At 41.6% G+C, this 25808-nt stretch overlaps 1 protein-coding gene across 1 annotated transcript in view; it reads left to right on the forward strand.

Annotated features, from left to right (window-relative positions):
* Positions 1 to 23518, forward strand: part of acadl (acyl-CoA dehydrogenase long chain) — a 64273-nt gene extending 40755 nt beyond the window's left edge. The window contains exons 3-11 of the mRNA XM_048267402.1: positions 211 to 348; positions 997 to 1161; positions 4409 to 4475; positions 5660 to 5824; positions 5897 to 5998; positions 6090 to 6203; positions 22666 to 22793; positions 22907 to 22993; positions 23128 to 23518. Coding sequence (XP_048123359.1) covers positions 211 to 348; positions 997 to 1161; positions 4409 to 4475; positions 5660 to 5824; positions 5897 to 5998; positions 6090 to 6203; positions 22666 to 22793; positions 22907 to 22993; positions 23128 to 23221 — 1060 coding nt within the window. The 3' untranslated portion in view covers positions 23222 to 23518. The remainder of the gene's footprint in view (positions 1 to 210; positions 349 to 996; positions 1162 to 4408; positions 4476 to 5659; positions 5825 to 5896; positions 5999 to 6089; positions 6204 to 22665; positions 22794 to 22906; positions 22994 to 23127) is intronic.
* Positions 23519 to 25808: the final 2290 nt, after the last annotated feature.

The raw sequence follows: 25808 nt of genomic DNA on the forward strand, positions 1-25808 counted from the left end.
GCTGTTATAAATTCACTATAACCTATGGAACTTATGAGCTTGGAGTTTATTGTTTAAATCTGTTCAAAGTATAATCAATCCATCGTAGTTTCAGATATATTAGAAGCAAATCGAGTTTGCTAATATTTGAGTCTATTATTAGAGTCTGTTTTATGAATGAGTAATATTTTCCATATTGTCTAATTGCTAATTGAACTCATGTTTGTCCAGGTGGGAGAAAGCAGGCCAGGTAAGCAGAGAGGTGTGGGAAAAGGCAGGTGAGTGTGGTCTTTTGGGAGTTTTTACACCTGAGGAACATGGAGGCCTTGGAGGGGATCTGCTGTCTGCTGCTGTGGTGTGGGAGGAACAGTGAGTGTATTTTTTTTTTTTTGCATTCTTGTGTAACACCTACCAACATAATAATTTCCACAAATATAATAAATCACACATAATAAAAAATCTACACTACTTAAAGGTCATAAACCCACAAACATAATAATTTCCCACAAATGTAATAATAATTACATGCAGTTAATGTAGTATCTCTCTATTAATGACAGAAATGTCTGTCTGTGTGTGTGTGTTATTCACATATATCACGCCTGAATTCAACAATGTAGAGCTGCGTTTCCCATACTTTGGCTTATACTGTATGTGGCGGCCCACTACAGTATCAACATTGACCGCCACTCAATGATTTTCTGATATGCTATTTAAATGGGATAAAATCCTTGTCACTCTGTCTCTCTATCTTACTCTCTCTCTCTGCAACAGACCTTCCTGTCCTCTGCATGCACATAAATCAAATTACTAACAATAGTGCAAGGATTGTTGGCACATTGGTACATAAAAGACAACTGGCTAAATCATTACCACACTGTGCAAATTTGTTCTGCAAAGTTCTTATCACAACGTAGTCAATTGTGGAGACTAAATTCAATTAAGTTATAGGCTACTTTTTGTGTTTTGAATTTGTTTGTAAATGTAAATGTTTATTTTATATTTTGCCCCTTTTAGGATGTACTCTAACTGCTCAGGGCCTGGATTCTCTCTTCACTCTGACATTGTGATGCCATACATCAGTCACTATGGCAGCAATACCCAAATTGAGAAATTCATCCCCCCAATGGTTGCTGGAAAATGCATTGGTGCCATTGCCATGACAGAACCAGGAGCAGGCAGGTAATCAGTTTTCACTTTCAGGAGTAAATATAGTCCTGCCTAATCAAAGATTTTAGAGCGGAGCTTGATTGCTGTACGAGTAAGGACATTCAGACAGCATTCAGATTAGGTAGAGTGCAGTGTTTCCCATACATTGCCTCACAAGGATTTTGCATGTTGTACTATTTAAATAAGAGACAATCCTATTTCATTGTAGGGCTATGTGCACCTCCACGCAGTCTTTCCATGCCTTGCGCTCTCTCTCTCTCTCTCTCTCTCTCTCTCTCTCTCTCTCTCTCTCTCTCTATCTATCTATCTATCTATCAATTCAATTTCAATTCAATTCAGTGAGCTTTATTGGCATGACTGTAAGTGTTACACTGTTGCCAAGTAGTAATTACATCAAAAGAATTAGCAATTAGTAAAAACAATTGACATGGACTATGGAGAATAATAAAAATAATAGAACATTAGAACACATATGATACACACGCACACACACGCACACTCCACCCCCTCCTCCAACACACACACACAGTAGCAATGGAGAAAAAAAATAAAGAAGGAAAGAATACAAAATCCAAAAAAGGAAAAAAAATACATAGTGGCTATCTCTTGCTTTATGGCATTCTTTGACATATCGTGCCGCTAGTGGTAGTAAGGATTATAGGTTGTTATTAGGTATTCTCCTAAAAAGTAATTCATTTTAGTGTCATTCTGTACATTTTGAAAATTTGGGATTATTTTTTCAAATTTTGTGAAATATATTGATCTAAAGTTTTCACATGTTTTACAATTAAAATGTAAAAGAAAATGTTTTTCATTTTTGATTTCTTGTGTGCAGCATGTGCATACCCTCTCCTCTTTTGGATGCCATGTTTGCTTGTGGCGGCCTCTCTCTATGGCCAATGTTTGGTCACTGAATCTGTACCTAGTGACTGGTTTCAATCTGGGGATCTTTTACGATGCATAAGTATTCAGCCATTTTATAATATATTTCTAGTGATTGATACGCTTCCATTTTACTTTGAGATTTAATTGTAGTTTCCCAATAATGTATGTACTTTATTTATATTTAGTGCAAATAGCCTGCTGTAGTATTGTGCTGATGGATAAAAAGTCGCCTATTTAAAGGCGCAGTCTGCATTAACCCTAGCTCTCCATTTAGTGTGTGCGCTTGTAAAACTAGTGATGTAGCCTACACAATCCTGGCGCAGTAGCATATAACAGTTAGAGCCTACCATTTATTTTAGGAGGAGAGGTGTAGGACCTACAATGTTCATTGTTGCTCTCAATCAGCATCAATATCTGTAGGCCTATCACATGATTCACTATTTTGTACATAGGCCCAGAGGACTGTTAGGGGGCAGGCTATGTATTATCATCAAGTAAGCCTATACTAAATAATTTGGTCAACATTTTTACTTTATGTTGGTTTAAGTTATAAACAAAACATGTTATAAACGGAAAAAATCCATGGTTCTGCGTCACTGTTGATCATGATGGCCTATGTATTTCAGCCATATTTGGTTTAGTCTCGTGTAGGCCTAGACTACTTTGCTCTATTATAAATGAGTTTTCTTTAGGCCTTATAGGCTGTATTGTAAGAAAACAAGAAAAGAACACTGAAGAATAGAACACTGATGTTGAATTTGCAACAAATTATTCCGACTCTGTAAGGAACGCCAGGTCAGTGTTAGTAACAATGTTGCAGTTGTGGCTGCTGGCAGTGGCATTCGATTAGAACCTCATAAAAACCTCTAGGGCGATTTTCATTATCATCTTTTAAGGCATAGAGATCCGGTAACCTGACCCTCGCCAGATGAATTTCGTTCCGCCTAGCTCCACTCATCCATCTGGAACCGATCCATTGGAAAGGTGTTTCAGAAGGCTGGGCCTAATCAAAAAATGCTTGCATATGATTGAATAAGCCACTTGTCCATCATCTATTGACGTGCTACTTCAACCACTCACATCGAAGCCAACCCGCGACGCTGATAACAGTCTCACGGTCGCTTCTCCACTACGTCATATCTATGAAACTCCCGCCCTGCATCCTGATTGGCTGAACCATGAAGTCGGTTGCAGAAATCACTCTCAATGGAAGAGGTCGCAGATGGATGTGAGTGAAGCTCGAGATGAAACCGTTATAGAGTGACAGGGCAGAAGTGGGGCTTTCCAACGAGACCACCCACTTGTCTGTACGATCAAGTATGAAAATAAAAAAGTTGAGAATCATTATGAGTGCATACACACGCAGGCTAACACGCAAACTCGGGTCAAGTCAGGTCAGATCAGTTCGTGTCACAGATATGGAGCGCAGAAAGGTCATTTTTCATCAATAAATAAAAAACATTTACATACACCACATATTTCTGTAAATTGCTCAGCCCCAGAGTATACCTCCAACATGGCAATTATATTGTTAGATTCAGGACAGTCTGCCCTACACACAAATGAAATGCATGTAGAGCTATGAGCTTGCTGTGGTGAGATACATATCAAAATATAATAATTTTTATAATACGCTTTTTGTATTTTAATTCTTTAAAAATCTAAATAAAATCAATGCTAGTACTAATACATGAAATGATGGCAGATAGCCTAGACTCTGCTGAAAAAAACAATATATAATATGTGTGTGTGGCACTTACAATGACCAGAATAAATCCTTATGAATAAAGGTAGTGAAAATGCCCTAAAAACAGCTTAGGGTTAATACAGGCGTTGGCACCATATTGTGGTCAGAGCGGCATTGCCACCTACAGTACTGACTTGGTAGGCCTTCTGTTTTTAAATACTAAAATCTTTAGCCTATATGCGGCAAAGGCTGATATGACCTTTTTGACAACTTATTTTGAAACTTACAGAAATTATTTTAAAATCATGTTTTATCATGAGTTCAGGTAGAGAGAAAAAATCAATTACAATCAACAATCATCTTCAACACTGAAAAAAAAAACATTGAGGTTTCTCCTCCATGTACACGGTTTCAAGTAAATATTGTTCAAAAACCTCAATTCAAATTTCAAATTTCATTTCGGTAGCTTGAACATCCCAGAGTAGTATGGACAAGAGGCACAAACAAAAGTGTTTTGGATTCAAACAAAACCAGGAAAAGTGTGGATGTAGCATAAGATGGACTCACTCTGTGTTACCCCACAACAGACAACACAAAGCCCCCCTCTACATATCCCACCCGCCTGTCTCTGTGTGTGTGTTTGCCCCAGGTCAAGAGTATTAACTGTTTCTCTTTTATTTTGTGAAGTGATTTGCAGGGTGTAAAGACCTATGCCAAGAGAGATGGCAATGACTGGATCCTAAATGGAAACAAGGTTTGGTTGAACTGACCTTTATTACTCCCATAATTACTCATATATTTGCTTTGAATAGTATATGGAATATATCAAAGATTACTATCTTTACTCTTATTTGCCATCAGTTTAAAGGTCAATTTATAGTTCAGGCAACCAAAATAAATTATCGCTAACAGATGTTGAGCTGAAGGCTTTTATAGTCCAGTGCCATCAACAACTTGTCAAATAGAACATCCATTAGTTTCTATGACTCTTTCTCTAAACATCTCACTGACCAGTGCTTCTGACCAACCAACCAGCATTTAGTGAATACTAACCAATAAGTACTGCATGATGCCAGTGGGAAAAGTGACATTGAAGTTGAAGCTTTCCAGATTTGGTAACGCTAACAAAAGGCTTGCTACGAACACTGCGAGTGAATAGGCGGGACCAGAGCCATATATGGACTTCATATTGCATTGACCAAGTAGGCATATAGGTGTGATTGAATAGGTTTCAGTCAATTACCTTTAGGAGGTGCATCCCAAAGTGAAATGTCAAGTGAGTCGAACCGAAAGAGAACTGTTTTGATGTTTGACAATGACATTGTTGCTTATAGCCATCAATGACAAACATTTGTTTATTTAAGGTTTTGAAGAGTACAACTTATTTAACATCACTTTAGAAATTACAAAGGCCATAGTCACATCTTTCTATGGCCTATGCTTCACCATATGCAGTATTGCCAATGTCTTTCAATAATAGTGCTTTAGATGGTCTGCTGACAGATCATAATTGTCACAGTGGAAAAGCCTAAGATTAAAACTTAGGCTGTTTGACTGATAAATAATGGTGGAAAAGCAGTTAACATACCATAAATTATGTGACGTTTCTCAAGTTATTTAACATCACATGAGGAACGTTGGGCGGTGGTAACGTAGTGGTTAAGGAGCTGGGCTAGCATGCTGTAGTTTGAAAGGTTGTGGGTTCAATTCCTGACTTCTACTGTTGTGCTCTTGAGCGGGGCACTTAACCCCAAATTGCTCCAGAGACAATGGTCTTTGTAATATAATTGTCATATCTAAGTCGCTTTGGATAGAAGTATCTGCTAAATGAGCAAATGTAATGTAAAATGTATTAGCATTAGCACTGTGTGATATCACTCACATGTCAAGTGACACAAAATTATATCATGACTACTGTATACACTCCTCATATTTCAGGTCTTCATTACCAATGGGTGGATGAGTGACCTGGTGATTGTGGTTGCTGTGACAAATCGTGAGGCCCGTACAGCAGCTCATGGCATCAGCCTTTTCCTGGTGGAGAATGGAATGAAGGGCTTTCAGAAGGGTCGGAAGTTGGAGAAAATTGGCCTGAAAGCTCAGGTATGCACTTGCAGATTTGCACAACCACATAACTTGATCACAGAGTACCTTTAACAAAGACCTTGCCCACAGGACACTGCAGAGCTGTTCTTTGAGGATGTACGTCTCCCAGGAGATGCATTATTAGGGGAAGTCAACAGAGGGTTCTACTACCTAATGAATGAACTGCCACAGGTAAACAAAAACAAATAATATTAGTGTGATAATGTAGTTAAGAGGACAGTTCCATTCTCTGTGACTTAATCTTTCTTCCTGTGTGTCTCAGGAGCGCTTGCTGATAGCCATTATGGCTATTGCCAGTTGTGAGTTCATGTTTGAGGAAACGAGGAACTATGTCATGCAGAGGAAAGCATTTGGCAAGACCATAGCACATCTACAGGTGAGTAATATGTAAACATTGACACTTCCATCGTCTCATTTTCCATCAAGATAGTCACGATGAATGGATACTATGTAATGGTTTCAACTATGTACTGCTTTCTACTACTTGGGCTACGTTTACATTAGGTCTGTTTTCGTTTTGTTTACGAATTTGTTCCGCGTCCACAGAGAAACGAACTTGAAATGTTGTGCATTCACATTACACTATTGATACGCAGATCACACGACCATGCATGTCTACCCTTTGTCAAGTCCCACATTCCTATTACTTTTGCTAGTTCAGATAAACAATGGTAATGCACTCTGTTTGCAAACTGCTAAAAAAACTCACTGAAGAAGAACAGGCCAGTGAACCCTTCTCCTTTTTTCGGTGAGCTTTTTTTGGCAGTTTGCAAACGGAGTGCATTACCACCACCATCTGCTGGACTGAGGTGTAATGGCAAGTGTACCCCTCAGCCTCGTAATGGCCGCCGGGTGAATAAGGCGAATAGCCTCCCAGAGCTGCTGCTTGGATGTGAACTGCCTCCCACCCTCAGATTTTTTGCTTGATGATGCTCCAAAGGTTCTCTATAAGGTTGAGGTCAGGGGAAGATGGGGGCCACACCATGAGTTTCTCTCCTTTTATGCCCATAGCAGCCAATGACCCAGAGGTATTCTTTGCAGCATGAGATTGTGCATTGTCATGCATAAAGATGATTTTGCCACAGAAGGCACGGTTCTTCTTTTTGTACCACGGAAGAAAGTGGTCAGTCAGAAACTCTACATACTTTGCCGAGGTCATTTTCGCACCGTCAGGGATCCTAAAGGGGCCTACCAGCTCTCCCCATGATTCCAGCCCAAAACATGACTCCGCCACCTTCTTGCTGACGACTCAGCCTTGTTGGGACATGGTGGCCATTCACCAACCATCCATTACTCCATCCATCTGGACCATCTAGTGTTGCACGGCCCCTCAACAAAACTGTTTGAAAATTAGTCTCCATGTATTCCTAAGCCCACTGCAACCTTTTCTGCTTGTGAGCATTGTTTAGGGGTGGCTGAATAGTAGGTCTATGCACACTTGCAAACTTCTTGAGGATCCTACACCTTGAGGTTCGTGGGACTCCAGAGGCACCAGCGGCTTCAAACACCTTTTTGCTGCTTTGCAATGGCATTTTAGCAGCTACTCCCTTGATTCTATGAATTTGTCTGGCAGTATATGAGGTTGGTACAGACTGGGCTACTAGATTTTAGATGAGTGACCATGCGGTATAGTCTTAAGCAGCTTTTTTGCTAGGCCTAATGTGGAAAATTCAGCTGGTTGGGGCACAAGCAAGTGTTCAGATTGGCTGTCTATCTGTCTTTTTTATGAGGATTTTCTTGGAGCAGATCTTCGGTAGCCTAGTCAATATCTCTTAGCTCTTAGCTGTCCACTTTCATCAGGCCATATATAGCCTACATAATATTTTATATTTTTTATGTATGAAATTATACATTTATTTCTGTACGAACACATAGTAATTAATTAGTGTTTAGTGTTGGAACTGGTAATTCTGATTCTTAAAAATCATGACAAACGTACAGTGGGCATTACTTTGAAATTCACGCATTACGTGACGTGAAGCTGCATGAAACTGTAGTACCACTTTCAGCCACTGTGCATCGTAATTCAAACGAGAGTAATAGGTGTGCAGGGGAACGCAGAGAAGTATAGACTGTAAATATGATGCAATTTGATTTCATTTCGTGATTTTTTTTTTATTTTTTTATTTCCACACTTTGCATCAATCGGGTTCTAATTGTTGCTGAGAGGAATCCCAGCCTACGAATTCAATAACAAAATAAATCATGCATAATTAAAAATGACCTTGATTTAGGCTACTTGGGTATGGCATAAGTCTTGGCTCCACAGTGGTTAACGAAAATCGAAATCTGCTTTTTATAGCCTACCGATGCCGCTCCACAAAACGAAAAAATATCTTAATTTGTTGTCTACGTTATTGTACAATGACAGCAAGCAATTCAATTTTCAGTAATTCGTTACAGTTACTGAATAACTGTAACGTCCATTCCTGCGTTACTCTTAATATCTCTAATATATTGACTTATTGTTTCCATAGGCATGCAGTGATTGCTTATTGAAAATATAGATTAGCCTAGACACATTATTTCATTGTAGAGATATGCGCAGGATAGCAAGCATTCTCTCCTTGTACCGCTCTCCCTCAAACAGGTTGGCTTCAGCCCTCGCCTCCCCTACGCAAATCAAAACAGTGTCTTATGCAAGAACTGTTCATGCAGACTACAACTGGCGCGGTGTAGCCTACACAACTTTGTTCAAAATTGATGCATTCAAGTTAACTTTGCAAAGTTAGTAGCCTACTTATCACAACGTTGTCAATCGCAAATGCTAATTTATTCTAACGTCTCTCTACGGAACTACCTGCTTAATGTGTGGAGGACGAAGAGAAAGCACCTTTTTGATAATTGAGCCAGTAGAAAAATAACTGTTCAGAGCTAATCTGTAGCCTAGGGTAGGCTTCTGCAGAAAACAATGTCGTTGGCGATTTACTAGCCTGGCCATTTGCCATCCCCTTGGTACGCTTCGCTTCTACAAGGGTCTGGGATCTCGGCTATTGACGAACGTTTGCAAGCTGGATGCGTGGACTCTGTAGAAGTTTAAAACGATTGGATCTGATTTCACCCAATCGCTAACGTTTGGCCGTGACGTATGTTATGCGCCAGCTTGATCGTGAAGCTACACTACAATGCTCAGAAATTGCACAACAACCATTCCCCACCAAAGCGAACAAGATGGATGTAAATGACCATGCCAGCTTTGCGATACAAATGTAAGAGTTAGTGGAAGAAGAGCAAATAGCAGATTACTATTCAACAGTAAGGTTGAAGATAACATATTGTAACGCCGATGAGAAGTTAGGAGACGGGAAGGCTGATATATCATTCCAAAACTCTGGTAGTTTATTTCCTATAGATGTACAGGCTAGTGCACGGGCAACAGGAGGTGTCCACTACAAAACAACAAACTGATCGCTGATAAATCATGGTCTCAATCACTCGTCATTCACACTCATCGGCCAACAACACAACGCAACACAAATCACTCGCACGTAATCCACTTCTACTCTGACTAAACTTGCTAGATCCCCCTATTCTATTCCCTCCTCTTAGCAATCCCTAACCTATCTGAACCCCTAAATATTCCCTCCCGGACACCCCCCAATCAAAACACATCAGAACTCATTGACACATTCTATGAGGGAGAGACACAAACACTTGCGCGCACTCACACACACACACACACAAACAAGCACAGGCCGGGAACACAGAAGACACAGGGGAACGCAGGGGAAAGCCCAACACAGGGGCAAATAGCCTCGGTGATACAATATCAACACAATTGTCAAAGCTAGATGTGATCATTGAAAACACGCCGCTTCATTCATACCGGGTCTGCCACACATGCTGTAATTTAATATCGAGGCTACTGCGCGATACAAATCAAACGTTTCCCAAATCCCGAGTAGGGCCACGACATCTTTGCCCGAAATGAAATGTGTTAAACACTCCTTTTGTTCGGACTTCAATTCCTGAATATTTGGAAGCGTAGCCAGAACGGACTGAATTGCTTCATTAACTTATGCCATTGCCAACTCCCCAAGGACTACAATTCAAACACAGCGCAGAATCTCGACGTCGTCTCTCACAACTCTCGCCTCCTGCTCACTGTTGGCGCGGAGTCGAATATACCGCTGCGAGCGAGGCCAATGGCCGGAATCCCAGACGAAGTCGTGGAGGGAGATGAAAATCGAGCGGAAGTACGTAGGAAGGCAATTAGGCCAGGCTAGCGATTTACTATCTAGCAACGTTTTTAACAGGCTACGCAATAGAGGCTTAGACAACTATGACCCAGGTTTTGGTTTCGTAAATTAATTTGCCCTACTTCTTGACTGCAGTGTAGTCAATTGACTGCTTGACAGGTTATTTTTATTTGTCTGTACAATAAACAAATACATCTGCTTTATGCCGCAGAATTACGCACTTTGCCAGCCTATAGAACGGGCACATTTTGGAGAGAGAATGATAATGTATGCACGCAAGAATCTGTAGGCTATTTGTGGCGGGTTACCAGCAAACAATGTTTAATGCATTAACTCAAGACCTCAAACGTTTTCTAAACAATAACAGAAAGGATGCAGCAGGCAGCAAATGTAGAAGAGTAATTTCCAGTGGAAGAACAAAATGCTGAATGAAGCCCAAAGCTATGAAGGCATATCTGCAAGTTGTTATTTTATGAAGACGTAAATGGTTGCTTTGCTTTCATTAATGGTTTCGCTATAGTCAAGTTTGCAAGGAGACATAATGCGTGAGCATGCCACACTATCCAGGGACTCACTTACACAGCTGTGGTAGCAGGGGCAGGAGGACAACTGTTACCGCAGGCTTTATATCAAATTCTTCAACAGAAGCCTTAAAGGCCTGCCTCGAATGCAGGCTTGCCCAAAATAAAGGCCTGTGGTTTGCGCAGCCTACAGTAAGTAGGCTAAATAACCGACCCGTCACAGTATGCGGTATGATGATTTTTTACGAGCAAGATGTTTTTGGTGCCCTGTGCGCGTTGCATGTTCTTAAATAACAATGAAATATCATCAGTAATATTCAACCATTATTTTGGGATTTGGGATTAATTTATATTTTCATTAAGCACAGAGAATCTCATGTCAGTCCCCTCATATTTGGCTGACTTCTACAGACGCGCAAAAAAAAACACTGCCACTTCCCTCCATACCTGTCAACATTTAGCTTTCCAAAAACGGGAGATTTTTTTGGGGGGGGGGGGGGGTTAGTGTTTATATCGGATTTGTGTTTGCATATTTAATACGTTTCATACATGTGTTTCAACACTGCATTTCGGTCGTTGCTTTTACCTTACCATTACCTTACGCAAGCCAGTTATGTATCCACCAGCTGCCTGCCTGCAGCCTACTTCCAAAACGCCAAAGCTGCTTGCTGTCAGATTTGGTTCCGAGGGCACAACTGCAGTGTATCACTCTAACAGTTTATGTGATGTGTTAATCAATTAAATTCCCAACAATTTCACAACAGCTAGTTCTGGAGTAGGCCATTCAACTAGCCCGCTTGCTCGTCGTCTCGTCGTAAGCAAGCGGGCTAGTTGCAAGCGGCGGGTGCCGTCGGCTGCGCAGTCGGCACCCGCTTCCTTATTTGGGATGCCAGGTTTTAGCCTATGACAAAACGGTTGAAATTGAAACTAAGTCATCGTGTATGCTTTGAAAGAAAGTCCCCTCCTATGATGAATGTGAGTAAAGCCCTCCCTGATGAACTTAATGCTTTTTATGCTCGCTTTGACATGAAAAACACAGACTATATTGGACTAGCTGCAGCATGTGAAGCAAATGAGGATGCACCTTTCGGTGTCTCTGAGGTCGATGTGAGCAATGCCTTTAGGAGGGTTAATTGTAGAAAAGCTACAGGACCGGATGGAATTTCTAACAGGGTTTTGAAATCCTGCGCTGCTCAGTTAGCTCCTGTGTTCACTTTTATCTTTAACACATCATTGGCTCAAGAGACAGTTCCTACTTGCCTCAAGCAGTCTGTTATTGTTCCAGTACCGAAAAACAAAAGTCCATCATGTCTGAATGACTACCGCCCAGTAGCCCTGACATCTACAGTGATGAAGTGTTTTGAGAAGCTTGTGAAAAACGTTATCTGCTTATCCCTCCCTGCCTCCTTCGACCCCCTCCAATTTGCTTACAGAGCCAACAGGTCTACAGAGAATGCCATCTCAAACCTTATGCACACCACCTTAACTCACCTGGAGGAGGGGAATGGGAATTATGTGAGGATGCTGTTCATTGACTTTAGTTCAGCATTCAACACGATAGTGCCTCTCACCTTGGTCACAAAGATGAAGGCCTTAGGACTGAACACCACCCTGTGTCACTGGATATTTGACTTCCTCACCAACCGTTCACAAGTGGTTAGAGGGGGGTCTGACATCTGACTCATTAACCATCAGCACTGGTGCTCCCCAAGGCTGTGTTTTGAGTCCACTGCTGTACAACATATACACACATGACTGCAAAGCCAACAGTAGTCATACCTCCATCATCAAGTTTGCAGATGACACAGTGATCTTGGGCCTGATTAGTAACAACAATGAACAGCTGTACTTGGATCAGGTTGATGATGTGGCACAGTGGTGTCAATCTAACAGCTTGACACTGAATATCAATAAAACCAAGGAAATGGTAGTGGATTACAGAAGGCAGCAGCAGAACTACAGTTATACCCCACTAATGATCAGCGGGCAACCTGTAGAGAGAGTCACAAGTTTTAAATACCTTGGTGTCCACATTACTGAAGACTTAACATGGACTGTTAACACTCAATATGTTCTGAAAAGTCCAGACAACGACTCTACTTCCTTAGGCCAGCTAAGGAAATTCAAAGTTTCTACATCCATCATGAAGGCCTTCTACACTTCAGCTGTTGAGAGTGTTCTAACTGGTAGCATCATCACCTGGTATGGGAACTCCACAGTTAGAGATTGTAGTACTCTGCAGAGAGTAGTGCGCTCAGCTGAACGTACTATAAGAACTCAACTCCCTGCTCTACAAGATATCTATTCCAGAAGAGTACTCCTAAGAGCCCAAAAGATTCTGAAGGACTCTTCTCATCCTAACAATGGATTATTCCTACCGCTGAAATCAAGAAGACGCCTATGTAGTCACAAAGCCAGAACTGAGAGACTCAGGAGAAGTTTTTATCCCCAGGCCATCCGAACTCTGAACTTACACTATACTGACTTTGCACACATTCACTCCTCAGCACTCTCAAACATTTCCCAACTCTGAACTCACACTATACTGACTTTGCACTCATTCACTACTCAGCACTCATGACCCCCCCCCACACACACACACACACACACACACACACCTACAAGACTTTTAGCACTTTTACATCCCTCTCCCTTTTATTTTTTTCTTATTTCATCACACGTCAAAACACACACACACACACACACACACACACATGTCTGACTTTCTCCAACTTTTGCACATCTCCATAGAACTTTTTATTTATTATTTTTGATTTCTCCTCCATCTACCCATGTCCTTGATTGCCTAGCCTTTCTGCCCCCCACCCCCCCCACACCCCCATCCCCATCCCCAACACACACACTTACATCATCACTGTCATCACTTCACATACATACAGCACACTGCTTGCTACAGTAAGCCTCCTCTACATACTTGCTGCACACTGCCCCCACATACACAGCACATTGTCTTCAGGATCTTCTCCAACACACATCCTCTACATACTTACAGCACACTGCCCCCACCTACACACACCACACACACACACACACACACAGTCACTGCTCCACTCCCCTCCCGCCCACACACACATCTTCACTGTCATCACTCACATACATCATACAGTACTCTGCTTGCAATAGTAAGTCCCTGCCCCCCTACATACACAGCACATTATTTCATCAGGAAGCTTCTCCAACACACATCCCCAACATACTTACAGCACACTGCCCCCCATTCACAGCACATTGTCTCATGAGGAAGCTTCCCCAGCACACATATTGCACACTGCCCCTCTCCCCACATACACAGCACACTATCCCATCTCCTGTCATCCCCAACACACACACCAAGACCCCTGGCAGTTGGGTTAGCCCCTTGAGCCGTGGATCTGCCCAAGGTTTCTTCCTTGGTAAGGGAGTTTTTCCTTGCCCCTGTTGCTCTTGGGTGCTCCTTGTTGGTGCCCCCCACCCAATCCCAATCCTCCCCCACCTTTTTATGCAGCCCTTGCCACTTAATCTACTAAACCCCTCTTCTACTGCACTCTTTACCCCCCCCCCCCCCCCCCCCATTAATGCACAAATAGGCTGACACCAGACATAATTTCACTGCATTTCTTACTTCCAGTAACTATATGCATGTGACAATAAACTTCCTTGTATCCTTGTATGTGTAGGGTGTATTTCATACACAATCTGACAACCTGGGAGATGTCAGACTAATAGAAAAAATGAATGGATCAATGATTTTAAAATGATGTTTGATGGCCATACGGGAGTTTTCCGGGAGAAATAACAAAATGGGAGGGTGCTGGGAGATGACCTTGAAATACGGGAGAACCCGGGAAAAACGGGAGTGTTGACAGGTATGCTTCCCTCCCCATATTCCACACATCAGACATCAGATCAGCTTGTAGGCCATTAGCCTCAGGCCCCTCCTCCTCCTGGACATCATAGCCCAGAGGTGGAAAGGTGCGATTTGTTGGGGGCAGGGCCGGATTACCAATTCATAGACACCTGGGCACAAATGTCTGATGGGCCCCCCTGCCCCCCAGCCAACGTGAATCGGGCGGTCAGAATTTTTTTTCAAATGTTTTTTTATTATTATTATTATTATTGTAACACACACACACACTGCTCATTGCAAAATGAAACAGAACCTTTAAAGGTAAACAGGCCTATAACTTGACTAAAACCGGCCTATAACTTGACTAAAACCGTGCAAAACTGAGGAGGCACACCTGTTATTATCTGAGCAGTCTAATGTATGTCCTCATTTTGCGAACGCGAGGGACTATATGAGCCTGTTGCATTTCATCAGATGTCCGAAGTCGCAAGATAATGTTTGAAAACCACTGGCTCGTGAATCACAATAATTTAACACACGACAGTTGGATACTTCATCATGTTTCCATGCCTACGTTTTGGTGAGTAGCATAGAGATTGTTAAAAAAAAAAAAAAGTAAGCACATATGGCTCTCCGTCTCCGGACATCGAAAACGTATATTTTTAATAGGTGGTCTACGAGCTAAAAATAACACACGCATTGGCACAGCAAACGAACTGCTGAAGGGCCAGCAGAGAAAACGTAGAAGTACAAAAGAACAATACTTGACAGTCAAACATTTAATTCCAATCATTGAGGGACTGATTCTTCCTCAGTATTTGATCCCTTCTCCAATTCTGTTGCAATGTCCTATAAACTTAACCTGACCCTAGCCAGATGAATTTCGCTCCGCCTAGCTCCACTCATCCATCTGGAACCGATCCATTGAAGTGTTGCTTCAGAAGGCTGGGCCTAATCAAAAAATGCTTGCATATGATTGAATAAGCCACTTGTCCGTCATCTATTGACGTTCTTCTTCAACCACTCACATCGAAGCCAACCCGTGACGCTAATAACAGTCTCACAGCCGCTTCTACGCTATGTCACATCTATGAAACTCCCGCCCTGCGTCCTGATTGGCTGAACCATAAAGTCGGTTGCAGAAATCACACTCAATGGAAGAGGTCCCAGATGGATGTGAGTGAAGCTAGGCGGAGCTAAGCGGAACCTGGTTAGGGTCAGGTTACTATAAACTGGCTTTGGTGCATAACATAAGCAGATCTTGAAGTGAGTAGTCGTCTTCTTTAGTTTATTGGCATATTGCATTGTTCATTTGTTGCATACCTCCACCTACTGTATATGAGTCTGTAGTGTTGCGAAGTGAGTAGTACTATTGGCTGCAAATTCACTATTCAGGAAATCTGCCAAAACTGACCATTTTATTCTCCAGCCTAATTATAGGGTTAGATATATAGATAGATAGATAGATACTTTATTGATCCCCAAGGGGAAATTCAAGGTCTCATAGCATACAGACATCACACACAACATTCACTAACAGGGGTGTGGCAATAGGGAGGGGCCTGGCGCGTTGTCTAAAAATCGCTATCATACACCACCTAAACCTGTTCAGAAGTCAATGGCGAGTTGTTCATATGCTATTTTAAGAGCGCATGTCAACAGTCATAATGGCAGGTGCACGTACCATCCTTATCATTCATGAACGCACACCAGCGCACGTCATGCAAAGCATTACAAATTGCACGATTACAATGGGAAACATAATTAGAATAAAGATATTACGAAATACTGTACATCTCATGATGAGTAGTTAGAAGCTATTCACCATCATTTGCAAATTGGTAATGACGGATAAAAGTGATTAGGGGAGAGGCGAGAGACAGGAGTACAGCTGAAGACGCACTGTCACGAGATAAGCAACTCCTCTGCAGGATAAATGTTGTTTTATTCAGTCATTTGAGCAATATTAGTAAGTGTTGCTTTTTCCAGCCTATGTTTTCGATGGTAACCCATTGTCAGTCAATAATGAAAGTAACTGCATATAAATTCCTTCGTTGACTGGCACCTTGGTGAAGTTAGTTTCACTTTTACCCAGGGGGCAAAACCCGTTTTTACTAAATCAGACATGGGCTGCTGTAAAAGGTTGTCATATAAAAATGAAATCTATGATGTCTGAGGATCACAACCTGGGTGGACAACCCGGTCAACAAGCTGCTGGAAACTTGTAGGATGTGTTCAAAGTATGTATGTACCCCCGCAAAAAAATGCGCTTTTGAAGCTCTTTGCAGTTCCCTATCAGGCAGCTAGCAGCCGCGATCAAATGCCATCATCCATAACTGCTTTCATATCTCTGCTATATATAATTTTAGTTGTGAAATCTACAGCCCTGCCAACACAACGGGAATACAGCTTTCAAACGATATCTTGATTGTACAAGCAGTATGAAATAAAGTTGTGATCATGTAACGTTACATTGAAAGACTTCGAACTTTTGTTGCTAATTATCCATGTTTCTCCACTAGCACTAGTTCTAGCTTAGCCTGCTGCAAAGAAAATAGTTTTGATTGATCAAATAGTTTTACGTATACTACTTACCGAAAAGGTGATCTTGTAAAACAGTCCATGAATAAGATATCAGTCGGTTCTGTCTTTGTATCCTTGCACTTTTACTATGCACAAACTTAGTCCACAAACACATCAAAAACACAACGTCTTCTTCAGCAGTGGTGCACGATTATGTTAACGCTACTTCCTGTATTGTTGGAAATCCCATGGAAAATAGGCTAGGCTACTTGGATTTTCATTTCACCACTAGAAGGCAATAAATAACCACTTATTGCTGCTGTGGACTGCAAAGACATTGGCAGCGATAAAATATCGAGAAGCTGGCGAAATCGAGGTTGAGAAATTTCATGGTAGGCCTAGTCTAAGTGCTTTTCAGTTTTCATTATAAAACAATTACAACCCAAAATAGAAAAACTTGGGACGTTGTGTAAAATGTGAATAAAAACAGAATGTAATAATCTGCAAATATCTTAAACTCATATTTACTTGAAAAAAGGACACAGACAGCATATCAAATGTTGAAAAAGCATATCAAATGACAAATTTGACTATTTCATGAAATATATATTTTAATTTTGAATTTGATACCAGCAACATGTTTCAAAAAAAGTTGGGACAGGGATAACAAAATGCTGGAAAAGGTGTGTAATGATAAAGAAAACAAAAGGAGGAATGTTTCAAAACTAATTAGGGTAACAGGCAACATGATTGGGTATGAAAAAGAGCATCCCAGCAGGGTCTCTTAGAAGTAAAGATGTACGGGTATTCATCATTCTGTGTAAACCTAATGATAAAACAATGCCATTTTAATGCTTCTTAAGATGAAATTGTGAAGTATTTGGGGGGTCCATCATCTACAGGACAAGGGAAGGAGCTGAAAAACACATTGGATGGTCGTGGTCTTCTGGACCTCAGATGGCACTGCATCAACACCAGACCTGTTTCCACACCTGTCATTGTATGGGCTCAGGACAACCTCTGATAACCATTGTCTATGTGCACTGTTTGATACTCAATTCAAAAACTGCAGCCAAAATTCTAACAACCAAAATTGTATTGAGACACAATACAGAAAATACCACCGTCTTATCTGGGCCTGAGCTTGTTTAAAATGAACTGAGGTAACGTGGAAAAATGTCCTGTGGTTAGACCAATCAACATTTGCCATTGTTTTTGGAAATCATGGACTCATCTGGGCTAAAGAGGAGAGGGCCTATCCATGTATCCAACTTGTTTTAATGCTCAGTTCGAAACCCAACATCTATGACTATGTGGAGGAGCATTAGTGCCTACAGCATGGGCATCTTGCACATTTGGCAAAGCACAATCAATTCTGAAAGATGTATACAGGTTTTGAGCAACATATACTGCCATCCAGTCAATATCTATTCTAGAGAAGACCTTGAAGTTCAGTCCTGCAGTTCAGATTTGTCAAATTAGGTGCATAATGGAGTGGAAAGCATGACTAAGAATACCCCATACTGTTGAGCAACTGAAATCGTGTAGTAATGACTATTTGCTAGAGTTCATTCTCAAAACTCTAGCAAATAGTCTCCTCAGTTCCTAAACATTTACAGAATTTTGTTAAATGAAGAGGTGAAGCAGTACAGTGATAAACATGCTCCCGTCCCAACATGTTGCTGGCATAAAATTCAAAATGAACATATATTTTCCATGAAATAGTCCAAATTTTCATTTTCAACATTAGATATGTTGTCTGTGTCCTTTTTGCTGCTAAATATGGGTTTACGAGACTTGTATATTATCACATTTAGTTTTTATTTGCATTTTGCACAACGTCCCAACTTTTTCTGTTTTGGGGTTGTATTTCAAGTCGCTATTAATATGAACATTATAATAATGATGAATCGCTTGGGCAGTAAAAAATCAGAAATTTTGGATGGTCTCTGGATGAGGGCCAAGCATTTTCAATTCCATCTACACAGCCTGCCAATGGATGGCAATATCATGTGTTAAGGGTTGTCAGAAGAGCTGCTCCTGTGGAAAGAGGGCAATTCCATGCTACATAGGATGCCTTTGCCAGGGGCCTGAAGAAGAGCAGCAGCTCTGTTGAGGGGGACCTGGACAGGGCGAACCAGCTGAACCACTTCTACAACAGGTTTGACTGCCCTGCTCGTGCTCCAATGGCAGTGGTCTGTCCACCACCCCCTGCTGACTCAGACATTGCTCTTGTTTGCGTGCCTGCCCTACCCCCACCTCCCAGCCTCCCAGTCTCTCCAGCTCTGCATCCCGGTGACACCCAACGACCTAAGCCACCATCACCTCACGTCCTGCCCTCACCTGATGCATCCTTTCCTGTGCCTGTTGAGGTGTCCACGACTCTGGCAGCCTTGACAGGGACATCAAGGAGGTGGTCATTCCCCAGCCCCTATGCACTCCCACACCCCCTCAATACCAGTGCAACACTCACCTTTACATCACAGGCTATCGTACCCCCACCATCACTGGATATTGCACCCCTCCCCCACATAGCGATCACGAACAATGAGGTGACAATGATTTCAGTCAACAGCAATCACACACAAATCCCAGATGCACCCCTCCCCCTCCCCACACCCCCCATCATCACAGCAGATCAAGTAAGAGTTCAACTAAAGAAACTTCGCCCCAAGAAGGCCTGACAGACTGTGTCCAAGGCTACTCAAGGCCTGTGCTGCTGAACTGGGGAAGCCACTGAAGCACATCTTTAACTTGAGTCTACGCCTCGGACAAGTTCCAACACAGTGAAAGACATCAAGACATCACTTGATTTCTCAAGTGCTTTTAACACCATCCAACCCCTCAGACTAGGAGACAAGCTATTGCAGATGGGTGTGGATGCTCACCTGGTAACCTGGTACAGATTACCTGACCAGTCCTGTTCACCCTGTACACATCTGACTTCTGCTACAACACAGAGTCATGCCACATACAGAAGTTTTCTGGCCTTGAGGTCTAAGCCCACTCTCCTACCAGTCTCCATTGATGGGGTCAATGTGGAGGTGGTAAGCACCTACAAGTATCTGGGTCTCCACCTGGACAATAAATTGGACTGGTCAGCCAACACGGACACACTCTACAAGAAAGGGCAGAGCAGGCTGTACTTCCTGAGGAGGCTGCGGTCCTTCAATGTGTGCAGCAAGCTCCTCAGGATGTTCTACCAGTCTGTTGTTGCCAGCGTCCTCTTCTATGCAGTGGTATGCTAGGGAGGAAGCACAAAGAAGAAGGATGCGGGGCAACTTGACAGGCTGGTAAGGAAAGCTTGATCTGCTGTGATGATGTGGGGAGGGGGAGGGGTGCATCTGGGATTTGTGTGTGATTGCTGTTGACTGAAGTCATTGTCACCTCATTGTTCGTGATCGCTATGTGGGGGAGGGGTGCAATATCCAGTGATGGTGGGGGTACGATAGCCTGTGATGTGGAGGTGAGTGTTCAATCAACAATCACATGAAGTAGGCTCATATCTCAGCAATCCCAATCCAATCCAGTCCAATCCAATCCAATCAACAATCACATGAAGTAACCTCATATCTCAGCAATCCCAATCCAGTCCATTCTAATCCAATCCAGTCCAGTCCAATTCAGTCCAATCCAATCCAATCAACAATCACATGAAGTAGGCTCATATCTCAGCAATCCAATCCAGTCCAATCCAATCCAATCCAGTCCAATTTAATTCAATCCAATCAACAATCACATGAAGTAGGCTCATATCTCAGCAATCCCAATCCAATCCAATGCAGACCAATCCAGTCCAATCCAATCAACAATCACATGAAGTAGGCTCATATCTCAGCAATCCCAATCCAGTCCAATCAAATCCAGTGCAGTCCAATCCAGTCCAGTCCAGTCCAATCCAATCTATAATCACAGTAAGTAGGCTCATATCTCAGCAATGCTTTTACGTATGGAAACCAAATTTTGTACCTGGACTGAAGACCCATTCCCAATCCAATCCAGTCCAGTCAAGTCCGGTCCAGATCAATGCAATACCAATCTCAATCCCAACTTCTGTTCATCTGCTTGGCCCCCTCATTGCTGCTTGTGGCTATATTTTGATTTCATATCATAGCTATGCAGATGACACACAAATTTACTTTTTTAAATCAGCTTTTTACCTCTCAGGTCTCAGGAGAAAAACCTGGCTGTTAGTAAAACCTGCTGTTAGGACTAAACACGATGAAGCAGCTTTTAGCTGTAATGCAGTTCAGCTCTGGAACCAACTTCACATGACATCAAAAAGGCTCCAACTGTAGCCAATTTTAAATCTAGACTTAAGACCAAACTGTTCTCAGATGCCTTCTGCTAACTGCACTGAGTTACAAATTCTGAATCTGTCTTCTACCTTGTGTCTTTTATTTTGTCTTTTTATTTATTCTTTATTTTTAAATGATTTTACCTTGTGCGTTTTTTATATTTTCTTTTTTATTATGATCTTTATCCTTTAAACTATTATTTGACTATTGCCCTTCTGTGCTTTTGTTTATGTAAAGCACATTGAATGACCTCTGTGTATGAAATGCACTATATAAATAAACTTGACTTGACTTGAAGAGAACTGGACCACCCTTTGTAATTGGCAAAAACTCTGACTGGACATTTAATGACTTCATACACTGAATGAGGACTGTTTATGAAGTCAGTGCATTACCTTAACTAATCTCCCGGTCACCGCCATCTTCACAGTTGACACTGACTTGTACAGGCTTTCTCAAGATGGTGACCACTGGAAGATGAGTTTATATGCACTGACTTCATAAACAATTATTTAAACCTTTCTGTATACTTACGAAGTTTAAAATACTTTGATATGTCTGTAGGGACCCTTTTCACACTTCCATCGAAGAGTAATGCTATTTTGAGCCTCGTCAGTGGTGGAAGTCAACTCCTTCCAGTGGTATATTTTTAATGCATGTTGTCATCAACATGCATTAAAAAGCTCCACAAGTTTTTTCTTTATTGGATCATTACATAGCAAGAAAATCCCCCATTTCACATGTATGTATAAGTCCATGTGTTAGGTTGTTTCCTCACTGACTGAGGAGCTACAAGATGGCACACAGATGTGTGCCAGATGCTGAAGCCTTGTGCCTGATCTAGTGCTTTACTCTACTCTCCTGTAGAATCTTTGGTTTTTAGCAGTTTAAAGGAACACGCCACCCAATGTCAGTAGTAATATATGTTCTTACCTTAACTTTCACGAGTTGAGTCATACCTCTCCCGTGTCGGTACGTGCACTCAAACGCTCTGGTGCGCAGCGCGAATGTGTTAGCATGTTGCTATGCTAGCGGGCTCAGATGTAGCCATAGAGGGAGGAAGATAGCAGTAATCAAAAACATCCACGTTTTCCCTACTTAAATACAGTTGCACGAGTAGTTGATAAAAATGTGTAAGGTCACACAACATGAAACGTGGCGATTTTCCAAGCGAATAAACAGGAGAACTACAATGTGTGGCGCAATAGCACTTGGGAGTACTTCGACCTAGCGTAGTAATATTAATTAACGGGAGAGGTATGACTCAACTCGTAAAAGTTAAGGTAAGAACATATATTACTACTGACATTGGGTGGCGTGTTCCTTTAAGATATGTTTACTTTATCCCGCTGGTGGCATAGTCAATCTCAGGGTGTAAGACAGCATCTCAGGTATTCTTGCCTGTCTTTATATAACTATTATAACTATTATAACTATTCTCCTCTTTCAGACTGTTCAACACAAGCTGGCAGAACTTAAGACTGAAATTTGTGTAGGCAGAGCATTTATAGATACCTGCCTCCAGCTACATGCTTTGAGACGGTTGGACTCTTCCACTGCATCTATGGCTAAGTACTGGTGAGAGTAAGGAGAAATGTCATCATCATTTTTGGCAGCAGTCTGCCAAGATTTTGGAAGAGGCTCACAAAAAGCATGTTAGTTGACCTAAGATTTCTGTCATCCTCCCTCAGGACGTCTGAGTTGCAGAACAAAGTAGCAACTCAGTGTTTGCAAATGCATGGTGGATGGGGGTACATGTGGGAGTATCCTATTGCAAAGTAAGTTACAAAGTTGGCCTGACTTGTACTCACAGGCCCTTATCCACCTGTTTACTTTACACTTTTTTATACAGTATATTTGTGTTTTATGAGGTAATTATTCTCTCTCTCTCCCTCTCTCTCAACCCATCAAGAGCATTTGCTGACTCCCGGGTTCAGCCCATATATGGAGGAACTAATGAAATCATGAAAGAGCTGATTGCCCGTACCATTGTGGGACAACAATAGAGAGAGGGGTGATGGTGAACCTCAGTGTACAGTAAATGCACTACTGGTAAATGTCAATGAGTCAAGACGAATGTGCATCTGCATCAGGGTTAATGAAATTATTTGTCTTCGAGTTATGATTTCCTGTAGCATTGTGCCATTTTAGTGACTGAAAAGATTAAATGTGCCGTTTTAATGTGTTGTGCGAGCCATTATTAATGCTTTACAGTAGGAGCCATCAAATCAGACTTGAATGGTCCGTGCCATTGTTTACTTGCTATATTTTTGAATAAAATAAATGTTGTACATAATAAGGAATTACATTTGACTTGATTTTGTTCTGATATACACAGAAACGGTGTCATACGTGAAATGTACAGCAATTTGCTCAAAGCCTGTTATCTGTCTATGGAATTTTCATGGACATCCTTGGAAAAGGTAACTTAAGAACTCTTTAGCAAAAATAATAATTCTGTTTTTGTGATAAAAAAAAAATGATTTTGTCTTTGGGAGCTGTGTGGTAAGTGGCCACCTTCGGGTCTAAGTGCCCAAAAGGACATGGGTTTGTTTCCAACCTGTAGTTATTTCCCAATCCTAATTCCATCTCTCTTTCTTGCTCATTCCCTGTCAACCTCTAGTCCTGTCCCAATGAAAGGAGAAAGCTTCAAAAATAAACTTAAAATATATAGCATTTGTTGTTTTAAGTCACAGTTGCAACTGCAGATCTCAACTTTAGACCTTTGGGCGCTTAGAACACCATGTCCTGTAAAGGACAACAGCACCAGCAAGTCTTAAAAGATCATGGAAGCATGGGCAGAGTACTGTCTCAGGAGGGTTTCAAACCCGGGTCTCCTGAGCTGCAGGTGGATGACTGTGAGCTACTGACCAACTCACAGTTGAGAGTTGAGTGAGGGAGTATCACAAACTGAATTCATGTAAGCAAATTGTCACAATTTCCAAATTCAAGTGAGAAATTTTAACTCAGTTTAAAAATAGACATAGGGCCCTATCATGACATTCTAAAGTGCAGGGCATAACATCATTTTAAATCTGTCATTCCCTTTAACAGCGCAAAGCGTGATATGTCAAATAAATGCATCGGTATTTTGGCATTCAACGGCGCATTTGAAGGAGGCTGCTTGCGAGACCGTATGGAATAGTCAATCTTAAACCATGTTTTACTAAAACCTAGCATAGCCTTCACGCATTTGCAACTGTCTATTATTTGAACTCATTGGCAAAGTGAAACTAACTTCACCAAGGAGTCAGTCATTCTCCATACTCATACTCAACTTCACCAAGGAGACAGTTATATGCAGTTACTTTCACTATTGACTGACAATGGGTTACCATCGAAAACATAGGCTGGAAAAAGCAACACTTACCCTAATATTGCTCAAATGACTAAATGAATAAAACAACATTTATGCTAGAGGAATTGCTTATATCTCGTGACAGTGCATCTTCAGCAGTGCTCCATACGTGTCTCTCGCCTCTCCCCTAATCACTTTTAACCGTCATTACCAATTTGCAAATGATGGTGAATAACTACTCATCATGAGATGTACAGTATTTCGTAATATCTTTATTCTAATTATGTTTCCCATTGTAATCGTGCAATTTGTAATGCTTTGCATGGACGTGCACTGGTGTGCGTTCATGAATGATAGAAGGATGGGGCGTGCACCTGCCAATATGACTGTTGACATGCGCTCTTAAAATAGCATATGAACAACTCGCCATTGACTTCTGACCAAGTTTAGGTGGTGTACGATAGCGATTTTTAGACAACGTGCCAGGCCCCTCCCTAGGTTGTTAACTGCCACACCCCTGGGCGCAATGTTTAAAAAATAAACGTGCAAAATACTGAATTAAACTTTGCGCGGGTGGAAAACAAACTTTACGCCATGCGCTGGTGCCCAAAATACAGCCCATAATGTGCCTCAGGTGAGGTTTGAACCCAGGACCTTCACATTATGCACTTGCCTTAATAATTGAGCTACTGTGCATTCTGAGGATGAGCTTGAATCATCTATTGGTGTGCCTGGATCAGGTTGTAGCACAGTGGCACACCATGACGGGTAGAAGTCATTAATTAGGTCGATTGGCAAGACAGGTGTTAAGAAGGTGAAGGTGCAACCAGAGTTTGTTTGGAAAGGACAAGACGTGAATTAACTCATAGAAGACTAATTTAAACTGATTGTCGTCTGTACTTGATGTTCAATGTGGCTCACTTGAGTGCAAAACAAATTCTCTTTGGGGCAATAAAAGTTTCATCATTTGTGTCTGTGTGAGGGGTTAATTTCATTTCATTGCTTGATCTTGGTTGCAAAGCTGGCTGAAAATAAAATTGAACCTGGAAACTTTGATTCAGCTTTGAAATTGATGGCTTAGTAATGCAGACACTTGTAGTGTCCATGTTTTTGGGGTCTTGCAGTGAGTTTGTGTGTGTTCGGTATTGTGTGAAGGGTTTATTTCATTTCATTAGTTGATCTTGGCTTGATGGTAATTTTGATCCCAGAGATGAATAAAGACCCAGTCAGACAAATGGTAGGAAAAATCAGGAACAGAGTTTTATTTACAATGATGCGCATCAAAGGAAAGACAG

Source organism: Alosa alosa, chromosome 17 (assembly GCF_017589495.1).
Source record: "Alosa alosa isolate M-15738 ecotype Scorff River chromosome 17, AALO_Geno_1.1, whole genome shotgun sequence".
NCBI classification, from domain to species: Eukaryota; Metazoa; Chordata; class Actinopteri; order Clupeiformes; family Clupeidae; genus Alosa; species Alosa alosa.